The sequence below is a fragment of the Protopterus annectens genome, chromosome 2.part1, assembly GCF_019279795.1.
Source record: "Protopterus annectens isolate FY-2018-M chromosome 2.part1, PAN1.0, whole genome shotgun sequence".
NCBI classification, from domain to species: domain Eukaryota; kingdom Metazoa; phylum Chordata; order Ceratodontiformes; family Protopteridae; genus Protopterus; species Protopterus annectens.
The window spans coordinates 1,150,101,166-1,150,116,679 of record NC_056729.1 but is presented as its reverse complement, the minus strand read 5'-3'; the positions used below and the strand labels follow the sequence as shown (position 1 = coordinate 1,150,116,679).

The 15,514-nt window shown below is 39.9% G+C and overlaps 1 protein-coding gene across 1 annotated transcript in view; it reads left to right on the top strand.

Annotated features, from left to right (window-relative positions):
• The window catches only part of SLC35F6 (solute carrier family 35 member F6), an 802,941-nt gene that overhangs the window by 726,553 nt on the left and 60,874 nt on the right, over window positions 1-15,514 (top strand). Inside the window, exon 4 of the mRNA XM_044062685.1 lies at window positions 5,767-5,982. Coding sequence (XP_043918620.1) covers window positions 5,767-5,982 — 216 coding nt within the window. The remainder of the gene's footprint in view (window positions 1-5,766; window positions 5,983-15,514) is intronic.

The following is a 15,514-nucleotide window of genomic DNA, read 5'->3' as shown; positions in this document are numbered from 1 at the left end:
GTGTGTGTGTGTGTGTTTTTACTTATATTTTACTTATATTTTAAATGGTATTAAAACTTTTTAGACTGTTAGACTTAGATTTGATCCCTTACAGTCAGTGGTGCGCAATACTGTGGGCCAAAGTTGAAACTATTTTATTGGGGGAAGCAGGTATTAATGCTGGAGTAATGTCTTTTGCCTTCATATGTGTCTCTGTTCCTGAGTGTTTTTAAATATATTTCCATTACCTAGAGGCAGGATGAGGAGATGTATGCAAGGATCATGAACTCTGTTTTGATGAAAGTGATGCTTAGGGTCCATTGGATGACACTGAGAACCACTATTATCCATAGCTAACCATCTAATGTTGTCAACCTGATGGGTGAAAAAAATGATAAGAATTTACTGACTGTGTGTGTGAAATTCAGTGAATTTCATTTAACTAGTTACGGCAATTGTCATTCATACACTTTAAGGGTATACTAGGCCAGCTTTAGGTATGGCCAATGGCCCACAGCTTCTTATAGAGAGCTAATGGCAGTGTTAACATCGCTTCATTGTATGACAAATTATTATATTGGCTAGAACATGTATCAGACCCAACTGGAAGTGGTAGAGCTGGCTAGATTCAGACCTGCAATGGAAGAGTTGTGAATTGTTGGGAAGTGGGTTATGTTGAGCTGGGGGAGGGTCAACGATGAATTGTAGGAGGAAGGGGAGTGGAGATAAATTGAGAGTGTAGACAAGCTATGGTAATGTGGCAGAGATGCAGTACTGATGGTAATGGACAAATGTTTGGTAAGAAGGGGAAAAAAGAAAAAGTCATTATGGTTGCAGAGGAAAAGAGAGACCAGCAATTAGTGAAAATATGAGTCATGTAAAGGGATGTGGAGGAGGCACACACAGTACATAGAGAAAAGCAGATGGTTAACGAAGGACATGAGTGTAGCAGAAGCACAAGCTGAAAGGAGTTTGGTTGGCAGAAAGGGTCTGGAGGAGGGAGAACATACTTCTTTATAAATATAGCAGAAAGAAAGAAGGTGGGAATAAATCTGTTCAGGGTGAGAAAAAGGTAAAATGTAGGTCCTGAATAACTGGGGGAAAGCAGAGGTACTGAATGCATACTTTGCTTCAGTCTTTATGAAGAAAACAAGGGAAGGGTTGGGTGAGAAGTGGATAGGAAGCAGGACAGAAATGGAGGAGAGTGAGAGAAAAATTACTTAAAAGGAAGATAAAGCACAGGAACTAGTTGGACTGCTTCCCAGTATCCTTATAAGTCCGTACAATTTGCTTCCAGATTTCTGATACAGGATTTTAATAGATCAGTGGTCACTGTTGAAACATCTCAGGACTGGAAGGTAGCAAGTGGTGTGGCAGCCTTGTATGGTGGGAGGCGAGGATTTTATAAAACTAAACAGTGTAAGAAACTTCTCTGTGTGGAAGATTTTCAGTCCATATATTTCTAGTTAATCACTGTATATTAATCAGATCAGACAATAGTAGTAGAAGTAGCGAAGGTAAACTCGTCAAGTCAAAAAGTAATAATAGAAAATATATAATTCTACAGCATTACTAAGTATTCAAAAGTAATCCAAGCAAGGCAGGCAGTCTGTTTCCAGTAGAAAATCCTTTATTAAGTACACAGACAAGTGATCCAAGTAAAACAAAAACAGAGTAATAATTTCCTCACAAGCTTTCTAAATATATATATACTTTTTATCAGGCATGGGAGTAGTTTATTGTGCTGTAAAATAAGATTTTATAAAACTACAATCCTGTTATTGGAACAGCAGTAGCAAGGAAAGTCATGTGGGGAATCATGATGGAAAGGCTTCTTGTTTTCCTATAGGACAGCCTTCTCCAGAACATCACTTAACATAGTTTATGTGCCAAAGAACCCGACATTCAAACATGATGTATTTTTAACACTGTGTTACAAGAGACCCCAACAGGTGAGGGCTGGTAAATATGGTTCTTCTGCATTTGGCAAGGCTTTTAACTGGATCCCACACAGCTGGCTTCTGGGAAAACTGGAAGGAATGGGCAGCCAAACAAGAACAAGGATCTTGACTGTTTTATGGTTTAATGGTAAGACACAAAGGGCTGTGACCAGGACAGGGTCATCAATAGGTTCATAAGTAAATACTAGGCTAACTGCCCTGAAGGGTCATTTTAAGCCTAGTCAGTAACCCTAGGTCAGAATCAGACCCTGTACTTTGGATTTATGAGGTAAAGATCTTAACTATTATGTCAGATCCTCCTACTGTTGCCAAACCCACCCCATCCACCACCCCCATTGCCAAGGCCCCCATTTACCTCCCCTCAATGCCAAACCCATCCATCCCCACCTCCATGGAAAGTGTCTGCTTGAGTACTGCATGGGTTTGGTCCTGGTTCCAGTAGTCTTTATTATGTCCCTGTTGGGCATATTTAGGAGAAAAGAGAACAGAAGCAACCATTTCACTCATGACACCATTAGGGACAGCAGTGGAGGATAGAGGGGGAGATTCTAAGGAAGGACTATACAATATAATGTAACTCCTGAGCTCGGACATTCCTGGATATCCTTTCTTTGCTGAAATCAGTCCTGCTGAAAGTTTGTTATAGTGCATATCATATCTCACTTGCTGACTGTTGGTAAATACATTCAAGTTTTGAAAAGTCATTACCCTACGTGCTAAAATATTGCTAAGCTTTTCCATGTTCTTTAAAATCATTATGAAATTTTTGGTTTCATGTAAAATGAAAGTCTAAAAGTCAGAGTATTGTGTGTGTTGTCAATCACTTGATTAAAGATGAAAGACAGCTGTCATTATTAACTGTATCTCTAATGTTAACTATTTTGAGGCAGTGAAATGGACCCTATGGCTGTAACAGCTTAGTATGGCAGAATAAGGGTGGCAGTAATGTACAGGTTGCTAAGATATTGACTAGGGAGTTGATGATAGAACATGGAGCTACAGGGTGGAAACCGATGTCCTTTTCTTTGGGCAGAGACTCACTGAAGACTGTGGAAAGACAGGCATGGTCACAAATGCTACAGACTCTAGGATGTACTGGAACATTGAACATATATGGTAATCTGATGTATATTCTACCGCTAGAGAATTAATACTCAGTCTGTTTGCTATTGTGCTAACAAAGACGCAGAAAGTCAACTGCAAAAGTTGTCAGCTTCAAACATTTCTGGAAGTTGCAATAGCTGGATATTGCTTTGCTTTGTCTTTTTTTTTTCATTACCTCTAATACTAGTGTAATTATCAACTTGTGTCACCTAGGGAGGAAGGGCAGCATTGTCAGTATTTGAAAAGTATCTGTGTAGCCCACTAATAGCTTGCTATCAGAAGTCTTGTTTCATGAGTGAGAGTAGCTATTATTTATTTGTTTGTCAGAAAAGTCAATAGACCCTTTCAGCCATTACCTGGATTAGAGGTAACTTCAGATTAACACATGTAACACAGAAACATCAAAATTCAAGATGGGTCACATGAAACTGAAACCTTTGTCTTTGGCTGTTTTACATGTAACAAAGCTAGTTACTTGTAAAGTGGAGAAGTCTTCCTCTGAGCTTTTATCTTTGATTTGTTTTAGGTCATTGTTTGCTTCTATACCTTGCAGTTCTTCTGGGTCTGATTGCTTTTTGGCAAGTTGACTTCATTAACTTAAGTGATGAAGAGGTGATGACTTCTTCAGTGGGCAAAATGATACAACATGGTAGTGACTGACCCTGTTCAAACATCCATTAATATGCATATTGATTTATATCTCTGATTTGAAAGGGACTTAGGAGTGCTAACAGTGTTGTATTTAAACGTGTCCCTTCTTTGACAGGTTCCCAGCTGCATTGTGTGGCTATTTTATATTTTTACATCACATTTTTGGTCCATTTTTCATAAAATTGTGTTTTTCTGGCAAATTAGTGGCAGATAATTACAGATTGAAGTAAGAAAATAATGATAGACATTTCAGTTTCAGGTTTCATACCCTTCAGAAAATTTATACTAATGCAAGGCCTGCTATTCTATTAGAAAGTTTATAAGAACAATATTTAAATATTGTCCTTAATTTTGGGCCTGACTTTGTTCAGATTTCTTGCTCTGAGGTTGAGAGGTATGACAAATGTGTCAGGGCCATTGCAGTCAGCCAAAGACATTTCAAGTTGTGGCATACTTGTTGCACCCCACTCCCCCATGTAGTGACTCTGGATGTGTCCAAGCAAGGCAAGGAGCAGTTATGCAGTGTAAGTGTGCAGAGTACCCCCCCCCCCCCATCCAAGGTAGACAAGTACTACAGTGACTTTTCCTCTGTCTTGCTTGATTTTGCAGAATGTTCTGGTTTTCTGTCATATTTTTATTCTGTTGATTATGCTTCGTATTATTCAGAAAGTGCCTGCTGCTCTATGTTTAGGTAGCAATGATTTCATGACCATCAGGTAAGCTTGTTTGAGACTGTAAGATGCAAGCAAGCTTAATGTTAAAGAATTACCAACGTTGAAAGCCTTTTTGTTGTTGCCATGCAGAGAATATTTACATAACTAGATAACGTATAAGCCTTGGGTATTGAAATGCATATGACAGTGTTTGTAGTAAAGGACAGGATTACAGTATTTTAGGAAGCTCATTACCTTTGTTTGAGCCTTGCCATCATCTTTGCAGGCTTTACCCATAAACTAAACAGAATGCCAATCTATCATGTCTGGTCAATAACCTGTGCAGTAATCCTTTAAGCAATATATCTTGAGCTTGTTTCTTGTTTGCTGTTCATTTTTTACTTTGATCATGTTTTCCCAATGAAACAAGTAGATAGTTGTCTGGCAGCAGGTCTTTTGTGGATAAGAAACATTTTTACAAGTGGGAGGTTTCATTGCTACTTTTAGCATGTTACTTGGTACTTTTTATAAAGATAAATATAAATTATAATTAGAACTGCAGTGCAAGGAGAAGTGGTTTGAGATGGGTGCTGCTTGTTTGTCTTGTACTTGATTTTGACTGGCAATCCAGTAATGTATTTAAAAAGTAATTTATTTTTTCATGCCTCACAACCTTTTTGTTTCCATCTAGATATTAAGTAAGCTGTCATGCAGCCAATGCATTGAAGTATTTTTTTTCTTCTACACTTCACATTGTCTTCATTGGACTCTCATAATGATGGTTTGGCACCCAGGGCAGCGTGTTTAATTAAAGTTCCAGTTTTTGTGGTTTTGAGCATAGCTCCTCCCCATTCTAGTTGGTCACACCCCTTCCCATTGGCCCCACCCATTCATCTGTCTCCTGCAGCCCCTCTTCAATTTGAAGTCACCAGCCGCCACTGGTTCCGTGTCTTCGCTATTTTGCCATTTCAACAGTATCGGAACGACTAAATAGCTTTCGCTATTTAGTCCATTCGATACGCTAATATAGACCCACTAATGCAGCAGCATTGCTTGTTTAACAGGTGCCTGTTTCTGGCAGATAGTGTAGTGCCATGGGATGCTATAGTACAGGCAGTATCATATGAAACATGTATAAGAGATTTTGGAAATTTTTGCTTTATCATTCATTCCTAGATGTCTAAAAATACATCCTTCAAACTTACCCGAAACATTTTGCATTCCATCTTCTAAAGTGTGATTTCTAGTTATAAAACTCTACTATATGAAATATATATATTAAAACAGGACCAGAAATAATAAAAATGTTTAATTCATTTGTTGATCATACTGTTCAGTAGCTGTAAGATGGCAAACTGGAGTATAATGTGTTTTTAAAATACTCACAGACATCTTTTTCTTTTTTTTACTTTTTTCAGCATTGAATCTGACCAGTGCATCAAGCTTCCAGATGTTGCGAGGGGCAGTAATCATATTTACTGGTCTGCTGTCTGTGGCTTTTCTGGGGAGGAAGCTGACTCCGAGTCAATGGACTGGAATTGTCATCACAATAGTTGGACTTATAGTTGTAGGACTGGCAGACCTACTGCAAGGGCACAAAGGTGAAACGCACAAGACAAGTGAAATCATAACAGGTATACAAACAACTTATCACTTGGTATTAAAAATTAAAAAAAATGAAATAAATGTAATTTAAATGCATTCTGCAACTAGAACTTGTTGACAATTGTTATTCTTAAATCTGGGTTAGGGAAGCCAACTGAAATTTGTGAAAGGAGCTATTCTAAGGTTTACATTTGTTTATAGTCTGCTATAAAAAGTCAGACTTCTTAGTAATAACATTGTTAGAACTGTTATCTCACACCTCCATCCCAGGTTACATACTCTCTCAATTGTCCCTTATTTTTCCCTTATATTTTTTCCCTGTTCCTCTTTATATTTTTGATTTTCTAGAAAATCACTGAGGATTACAATCAGTCAAAAATGCCAGACATTAGAGTGTCACACTCTAAAATGTTAAAAATGCAAACCATTGCAAAGACATGCTGTTCTACTAACCTTTTAATGTGAGTTAGAGTGTTTAAAACTTATTCTTGATTCTCAGACATTTCCCACAAATACTATTTTTGCTTTGTCCATAATTCTTGAGCACAGAAGTTGAGAGGTATGCTTTGCTGTCTTATAAATAAAATGAGCACACATGGTAGTACCTAAAATACTGAAAGCAACCAGTCTGAAGCAAGTATGATTTAGTCTAATATGCTTTCCAGTTCCTGGCCACATCCACAATAAACATCATGGCACAGGTAAACATTTAAAAAGTCCACAAAAAAGGGTGCTTAAAATAAAAAAAGTGGAAGCACCTGAATATGCTTGTGCCTGTGTGATATGCAGCTGTGAACTCTGTTTTTCATATCACAGTATCACAATGGGGTATTGTGCATATGGAGATGTAAAATGGAGTCAAACAGAGACAGAAATGATTAAAGAGGCACTTAAATGCCATTTTGTTTTCTTACACATTAAGAATAACATGGTGACGATGTCAGTGATGGTTATGGTGAGTAGCTAGGCTAACTAAAATGAGTTAGCAGTGCACTGGATGTAACAACACCACCTTGAGGCAGAAAAAACTACCGGGTGGCCAGACATAAGACCCAGTGGAACCACGGGTCCTAGACTGCAACCTGAATTGCCCCATTACAATCAATCACTGATTGTGTCATTTTACAAAAAAGATAATATAGCAGTTAGAAAAATTAAAGAGGAAAACTCTTTAGCAAATGAAAGTAGTGAACAGTTGTTGCTCTTAACATGCACTGCTACTGAATGCTGTTAAAATGTACAGAAAATTTAAGTTAAAAATTACAGATTGACTTTATGCCAATATGGCATTGAAGAATCTGTTTTCTTTTCTCTTCTTCCTCATCTACAGAGTTGGCGAAGACAATCTTTTCAGTTTGAAGATGATACAGATACTGACTATATGCTCCTTAGCAGTGAGCAGATAGCTAAGTAATACTAGCCGTATAGCAGGCAGAAACTGATTTAAGAATTTGGGTTCACTACTGATTTTATGACAATGCTAAAGTCTGTTTTATTACCTTTGTCTAAGTTCCTGGCAAATATCATATCAAAACTCATTTTGAGTTTTAGCTCAGTATATCCAAATGTCACCTAAATCTTTTTCACGCAACTCAAATATTCAACACAGACTACAGCACATGAGTTTTAAAGACATCATTCCTGCCAGTAAGGTTATTATATTTACATTTTAAATGTAAAACATCCAACTCACAGTTTTATGTTTTTAGGTGAAATAAAGTATTGCCTCAATGACAGCATTATGGGAAAGGAGAAGGTTTACTCAAGAGTTGTAGATGACACCCCACCGATAATGTTGGACATTTTAAGGCTAAATAATACTTCTGTATGCAAGCATAAAAACAAAAATCATGCTTCTCCTGCCAGTTGGCATCCCTACAAGCTGATACCTAGGCCTGGAACCCCATCGTCTTCACCCTTCCTACTACTGTGTAAGCCCAGTCACTATTTCAAACAAGTGGTGCAAAAGGTAGCCCATTCACCTTTAGTGCAGCTGGCTGTGGGTTCTATTCCTACACCAGATATACTGCAGTGCAGCATAAGGAAGGTGATGCTCTCCTCAGTGTGCCATCCTTCGGATAAGATGTTAAACCAAGGAACCATTTGCTTGCATTGGTGTTAGCTCTAGTGGATGTCAAAAGATCTCACAGCACCTATCAAAAAGAGTAGGGGAAGTTCCTTGATACTCTGGCCAAAATTCCCTTAGCAGTATAAATACCACCTAGTATATGTCCTGAAAAGAGGCTACTAGTCTAGTGGGACTAACTTGGTCAACAAAAGGATACATAAAAAAAGTTCTGCTAATAATTTTAAACCATTAAGGCTCAATCTCAGTCATCTAGCTCAAACAAGTTTATCTTATTAAGACAAACATCACAATATTAAAAAGATTGATATTGTTACTGATTTACATTCAGTGAACAATTCCAGTTTTATCCTTTTACATTTAGGTTCATAGGTTCATAGGTTGGTACTAGGCTATCGGCCCTAGGGCCTTTACAAGCCTAGCCATAACAATTCCCTGGCTATTTCTTCCCACACTATTTACTTCCCTGGACCCCTGTCTAGCAGGGTGACTGACGTGATCCCCGGGGTGAATTTCCTTTCTCCCATCCAATCGTCAAGCGCATGGGGAACACAGTCAGTCCAGGACTGATTTCTCCTTCTCTCTCTCTCTCTCTCTCTCTCTCTCTCTCTAGATCTGCAGTAAGACTATGGAGTTGAGATCTCAGCTGAGTGTCCAAGCCAAGACCTCCGGCAACCTCTCTATCCAACCAGTGCTTCGTGTCCCTGCCCAAGTACCTGACACACACACACACACACACACACACACACACACACACACACACACACACACTCTTGGAGATTTGATTTACACACACACACACACACACACACACACACACACACACACACACACACACACACACACACACATACACAAAACCGGGAAAGGCTGGCACAGGTTTACTAGTTATGCCCCCTTCTGCCCAGACTCTAAGGTAGTTACCACCACCACCACCACAAACTACTGCCAGCTACCTTAAGGCCCTTACAAGGGTACCCAATATACTGAGTGAATTAATATTAATACAAATGGTAGTGTAAAAAAGAGCAAGGCTATTAGGAGTGGCCCACATAGTGTCACCAAATAAATATGCAAATACTCTCAAAACTTGAATATCTCTATAAAGATCAGCCACAATGAAAGGTTTAAATATATTTAATAATACATAATAAAACAGCAATATAATACTAAGTATATATTCACATTGACATCATAGTTCAAAATCATAGGAAATATTTAAAATAACATTAAAGAACAGACTCAAATAAATAAAAAAATATATATCTAAACTAAGCTACACTATATTTCTGACTGAATCCCTGCTTACTTAACAGATCAAGGCAGATAATGTGGTGAATGGCTCTTCTTGTTGTCAGGCCAAAGACAGAATACAGAATGCTCAGTTTCACTAAGAGACTTCTCAAAATTATATCTAAAATAATTCTGGGTTAGCTCTCACTTCTGGTCATCTGACTTCTAGTTCCCATGCAAACTACCATTGCTTGAAGCTGGCAGGATTTAGCACCTACTTGTAAAAATCCACGCACAAGGGCTCTTGCTCAGATCTGTGCAGGTGCTGGAAGTCATAAAACAATTTCATACATCCACGATTCCAGAGTAGTAATTAGTTCACCAACAAGACAATACAGAAAGCTTCCTAGTACAAACTTTGTGTCTCTGGCTGCATTGAAACCTGTGAGATAGCATCTTTAAGGCCTAGCCCATAATGTGATTTAATTTCAGATATATTTTAAAGTTTGCTAAACTAAGGCAAACCTCCTGTCTTCTAGTTTCCTCTGTTACAACATGTACATTTAAACAGTTACAATAGTGCATGTGCATTTCTGTTCTCTCTAGTAGCGCACACTGTGGATACATTTCAAATACAAGCACTTTACAAATACATTTTCAACACAAACATCTGTACAAATCAGTCTGACACACACATGACATGCAGTTCTAATACATTTGTAGCACAAGCATCTCATGAAAATCAGTTTGATATACACACATGAGATATAATTATTTACAAAATTCCAGCAAGCTGTGCTGGCAGTACCTTCTATCGTCACACCTCTCTCCCCTTTGAAGACTCAAGCTATATTTTCAAGTGCCCCTTGAGAAACTTTGCTTGAGAGGAATGAGCCTTTCTGAGAATACATTACCCCATACCCTGTTTTGAGACCCCAGCTCTATTGGCATCGCTGACTGCCATATCATATGCCTGCAACTCTAGGCTCCACGATAGTACCTTGGGATTTTGCTGGCTGGTTTTCTGCAGCCATAAATCTCCCTCAGACTCCTATTACCTTCTACTGCATTTATTTAGTACCAGGGCCTCCATATCATGGTAAGGTTTCATGGTGTTAACATGGTAGCTCCTGCCTACCAGTTTTACCATGTAGGTAACAGCACTGACCTTCCTTACCACTTTAAAGGATCCCTCCCAAGCTGCCTGCAGTTTATTGTGTCTGAAAGGAATGAGAACAGTAACCTGCTGCCCCACAGCATACTCTCTGGCTCGAGCATTCCTGTCATACCAGACCTTTTCCTGCTGTTGGGCTTCTGCCAGGTCCTCCTCTCTGTATGCAAACAGCAGATGGGGCAAATAATTGTCCCACTCTCTTGTAAACTGGTCTGCAAATGCCTGTGGCATGTTCTTTAGTGCAGGATTTAACCTCTCCACAAGACCATTAATCTGGATATGGTAGGGGGTGGTCTTTAGGTGCTTCACCACACAGTGCTTCCACAAACAAGCCAGCAGGTCTGACATGACATTGGCATCTCTGTAAGTCAGTATTTCTCTTGGGAAACCTACCCTGCTGAAAATCTCTATCAAACCATTTGCCACCTTTTCCGCCTCAATGGTATCTGGTAGCATAATCTATTACCACTAGGATATACCTCTTCCCTATGGAACTTGGGGTGCTCAGAGGCCCCACAATATGCATAGCTACCCTCTGAAATGGCTTCTCAATCACAAGCAAAGGCACCAAAGGAGCTTTGACCTTGTCTCCTGCCTTGCCTACTTTTTGGCACCTGCTCACAGGTCCTGCAATACCCTATTACATCCCTTGCAATCCCAGGTCAATAAAAGTTCTGCATAATACATCTCTTGGTATGCTTTATGCCCATATGATCTGCATATGGGATGTCATGGGCTATGGCTAGAAGTGCCAGACAGTAGGCTATGAGCACTGCCAGCTGCTGTATTCTCTCACCCTATAGCCCTCCCTCAGGGTCCATTCTCTATACAGTAACCCTTTATTCCAGTATACAGAATCCCCTTTTCCTTAAGAGTCAGGTGCCTCACTATCTACCTCCCTCAAGCCTTGTAATGCAGGGTCTGAGAGCTGAGCCTGTTTCAACTCTTTCTTTTTAACCCTTCCCAGCTCCCCTTCCAGAGAAAATCTGGTATCCTCTTACAGCAGTGCCTCACTGTCAGCCTGGGTAGTACTACGCACCTCTGCCCTTGCAGTCACTCTGTCCAAGGGAACATCAGTACCTACCAGCAGCTGTAGCTCACCATCAGTCTCACTGCTACAGGGTGGTTCCCTCCCTGAAGTAACCAACTCACCAGTCCTGGCTTCAAGTGTGCAGTCTGTCTGGGTCTCCTCCCAGGCTATCAGACCCACATGCCTGTCTCCAAGCCTGACTGGGTGTAACTGCATGCACACAAGGTACTTCATTATCAAAATCATTCCCTATCACGACATGTGCAGGGATATCCTTAAACACACCTACTTGCTTGCTTCTTTTTCCACCATCCTAGTCAGGTTGAACCCCAGCCAAAGGCATTTGAAATGGGGTCCCTCCTAAAGCTCTGACTGGCATATGCTGCCCAAGCAAGTAGTGCTCCGCTTTAACCATCACAGGCTTCACTATGTTTAGGTCAGAGGCTGTGTCTTTCTTAGCAATGGCCTGTTTCGCATCTACTAAGATAGGATATAACCTCTTGTGGTAGTTTGGTACCCTTGTTGTCTCCAGACAACTTACCACTGACATTCTGTTAGTCCCACTTGCTGGCTCCCCTATCTTTTGTTCCCCACCTTGCCTCCATGGACATCTATATGATACATGGCCCCACTAGTTGCATTTAAAACATTTAATCCCTGATCCTGGCCTTGTACCTGAACTAGTGGCTTCCCCTGTTACAGGTGGACTCTGTTGGGGTGGCTTAGGCTGTCCACCATGGGTTCCCTTATATCCATGAGCAGCACTGGTTGTTCCTTTCCTATGCAGTGATGCCCTGCTTGCTAAGTCGAGCTCCCCTTTTTCCCCAACTCATCTGATGTGTTGCATTCCCTATCTGCCAAAAAAATTCTCATGTCCTCAGGCAAAGTGCTAAGGGCTTGTTCCCTCACCAAAAGGTCTGCAAGTCCTTCAAAAGTGATGACCTGATACTCACTCACCCACCCACCTATGAAAATAAGTGCTCAACTTAACAATATAATCACACTCATTCATTTGCCTTGCGGCTATGCTCATGAAACTTTTTTCTATAAGCTTCAGGTGTTAACTTAAAACACTCTAATAAACATTTATTTACTTTGTTATATTCTAAACAATCAATATCAGACAATTTAGAAACATCGGTTACAGTTCTACCATGGAGTAAGGGGGTCAGGAACTGTACCCAAAGCCCTCAGTCAACATTATACTGTTTTTATAGTCTTTCAAATATATGAATAAAACTATCAAAAGTATCACCTTCTTGGTACTGAGGAAGAAGTTTACTGACCTTTATTGCTTCTGGAGTACGGTTACTCCCATCCCCGTTACCTCCATAACCCTGCTGAAGAGTCAACATTTCCTTTTCATGTTGCCTCTGCCTCTCATTTTGTTTGGCTTCCAAACATCTCAGCCTCATGTTTTCTTCAGCCTCCAAATGCTGCATTCACTCTGCTGATTCTAATTCCAACCATTTGACCTCCAGTTCAATTCTCCAGCTGAACTGTTCTGTTTCTGAGAGCTCTACATCCCCAATGCCAGTCTGGTTGTCTTCCTGGTTTCTGGTTTGTGATGCAGCAGTGAATAAGGCTGCAATCATTTCTCCTTTAGTCAGGTTGGCACATCTCAGCCAAGTGGCTCCTTGTCAGCTTGCCATAATCCTCTGCTGACATCCTTGCCTGCTCTCTCTGCCTAACTAAGCTAACAAAAAAAAAAATAAAATCTATTGTGATACGAAACTGTGAATGTCTACTGAGTGGCTGCTTGAGAGTACAAACACCTTCCTTATTTATCACTGCTTACAGGCTACAGGAGTTAAATATCCACACCACTGTTCACCAATATGTGATGTGGAGATCCCACCACTGCCAACCAATATGTGACGTCCCACCTCTGGGCCAGTTATCAAGAAGTCTCAGCCCTCACCACTGGCACCTGTGGGGAACGTTCACTGGGAGGATAACAGGTACACACACACTATCTCCAGATGCACCTCCCTGCATCAAGCACAATTAAGCACAATTTTCCTTAAGAGCACACAGGGAACACAGTCAGTCCAGTGCTATTTTCTCCCTCTTTCTCCAGATCCCCAGTAAGACTTCCCAATGGCACAGCTATAGAGTTGAGACCTCAGCTGAGTGTCCAAGCCAAGACCTCCAACACCCTCTCTGTCCAACCAGTGCTTCATGTCCCTGCCCAAGTAGCTGACACACACACACACACACACACACACACACATACACACACACACACACACACACACACACACACACACACACACACACACACACACACACACACACACACACACACATACCTGGGAAAGGTTGGTACAGGTTTACTACCTATGCTCCCTTCTGCCCAGACTATAAGGTAGTTACCACCACCACTAGACACTCCTACCAGCTACCTTAAGGCCCTTACATGGGTACCCAGTATACCGAGTGAAATTAATATTAATACAAATGGTAGTTTGACCAAGAGCAATGCTATTAGAAGTGGCCCCAAATAAATATGCAAATACTCTCAAAACTTAAATATCTCTACAAAGATCAGCCACAATGAACGGTTTAAATATATTAAATAATAAAAGAACAAGACAATACTAAGTATATATTCAGAGTGACATCAGAGTTCAAAATTACATGAAATATTTAAAATAACATTGAAGGACAGACTCAAATAAAGAAAGAAAAACAATATCTAAACTAAGCTTCATTATATTCCTGACTGAATCTAACAGAATTACTATTCCCTACTTACTTAATAAGCAAGGCAGATAATGCGGTGAATGGCAAGTCCAAGACAAATACAGAATGCTCAGTCTCACTAAAAGACTTCTCAAAATAATATCTAAAATATTACTTCTGGTATAGCTTGCAGAATGACATCACTTCTGGTTATCTGACTTCTAGTTCCCATGCAGACCTCCATTGCTGGAAGCTGGCAGGATTTAGCACCTAGCTGTAACAATACACACACAAGGGCTTTTGCTCAGATCTGTGGCAGGTGCTGGAAGTCATAAAACACTTTCATATTGCCATGATTCCAGAGTAATAATTAGTTCACCACAAAGGCAATACCGAAAGCTTCCTAGTACATACTTTGTGTCTCTGGCTGCATTTAAACCTGTGAGATTACATCTTTATGGCCTAGCCCATAAAGTGATTTAATTTCAAATATATTTTAAAGTTTGCTGGACTGAGGTTAACCTCCTGTCTTCCAGTTTCTTCTGTTAAAACATATACATTTAAACAGTTACAATAGTGCATGTACATTTCTGTTCTCTCTATTAAGGCAGACTGTGGATATATTTCAAACACAAGCACTTTACAAATACCTTTTCAAGAAAAAACTTCTGTACAAAGCAGTTTGATATACACATGGCATACAATTCTAATACTGTTGTAACACGACCATCTTGTATAAATCAGTTTGATATTCACAAATGACATATAATTATCTGCAAAATTCCAGATAGCTGTGAGGACAGTACCTCCTATAATCACAACATGCATGTATATATTATTTTTCTTTCTCCTCCTTTCACAACAAGTCACCCCAATACAGTTTCACCAGTGTCATTTGTTTCTGTCTTCAGTCTGATACTTTCTGTGGACAGACCAAGATCTGCATGATGTTTTCCTGTCTTTCCTTCTATCCGACTAGTTTAAATGCTCCTAATGATACATATATACTTGTTCCCTAGGACTGAGGAACCCCACCCCCCCAGACAGAATCTGCCATGCCAATACAGCCTTGCATATCTAAAAGAAAGGAATTCCTAATCCCAGTGAAGTCTAAGTCATGAAATCAGCACCATTCATTTATACATTCACTAAACCCCCAGAAGCTCTGCATACTAACATTGCTAAAGCTATGTACATACAGCAACTTCAAGTGTGTAGCATTGAAGACTGCTTGCCAAAGGCTTTTCCCCAGTAACCCAAATTCCTTATGCATTGCTTGAATTCCTTTCCTTCCCACTTCATATGTCTTTACATGGACAGTGGAATCCAATTTGAATTTCATTTAGAGCTCTT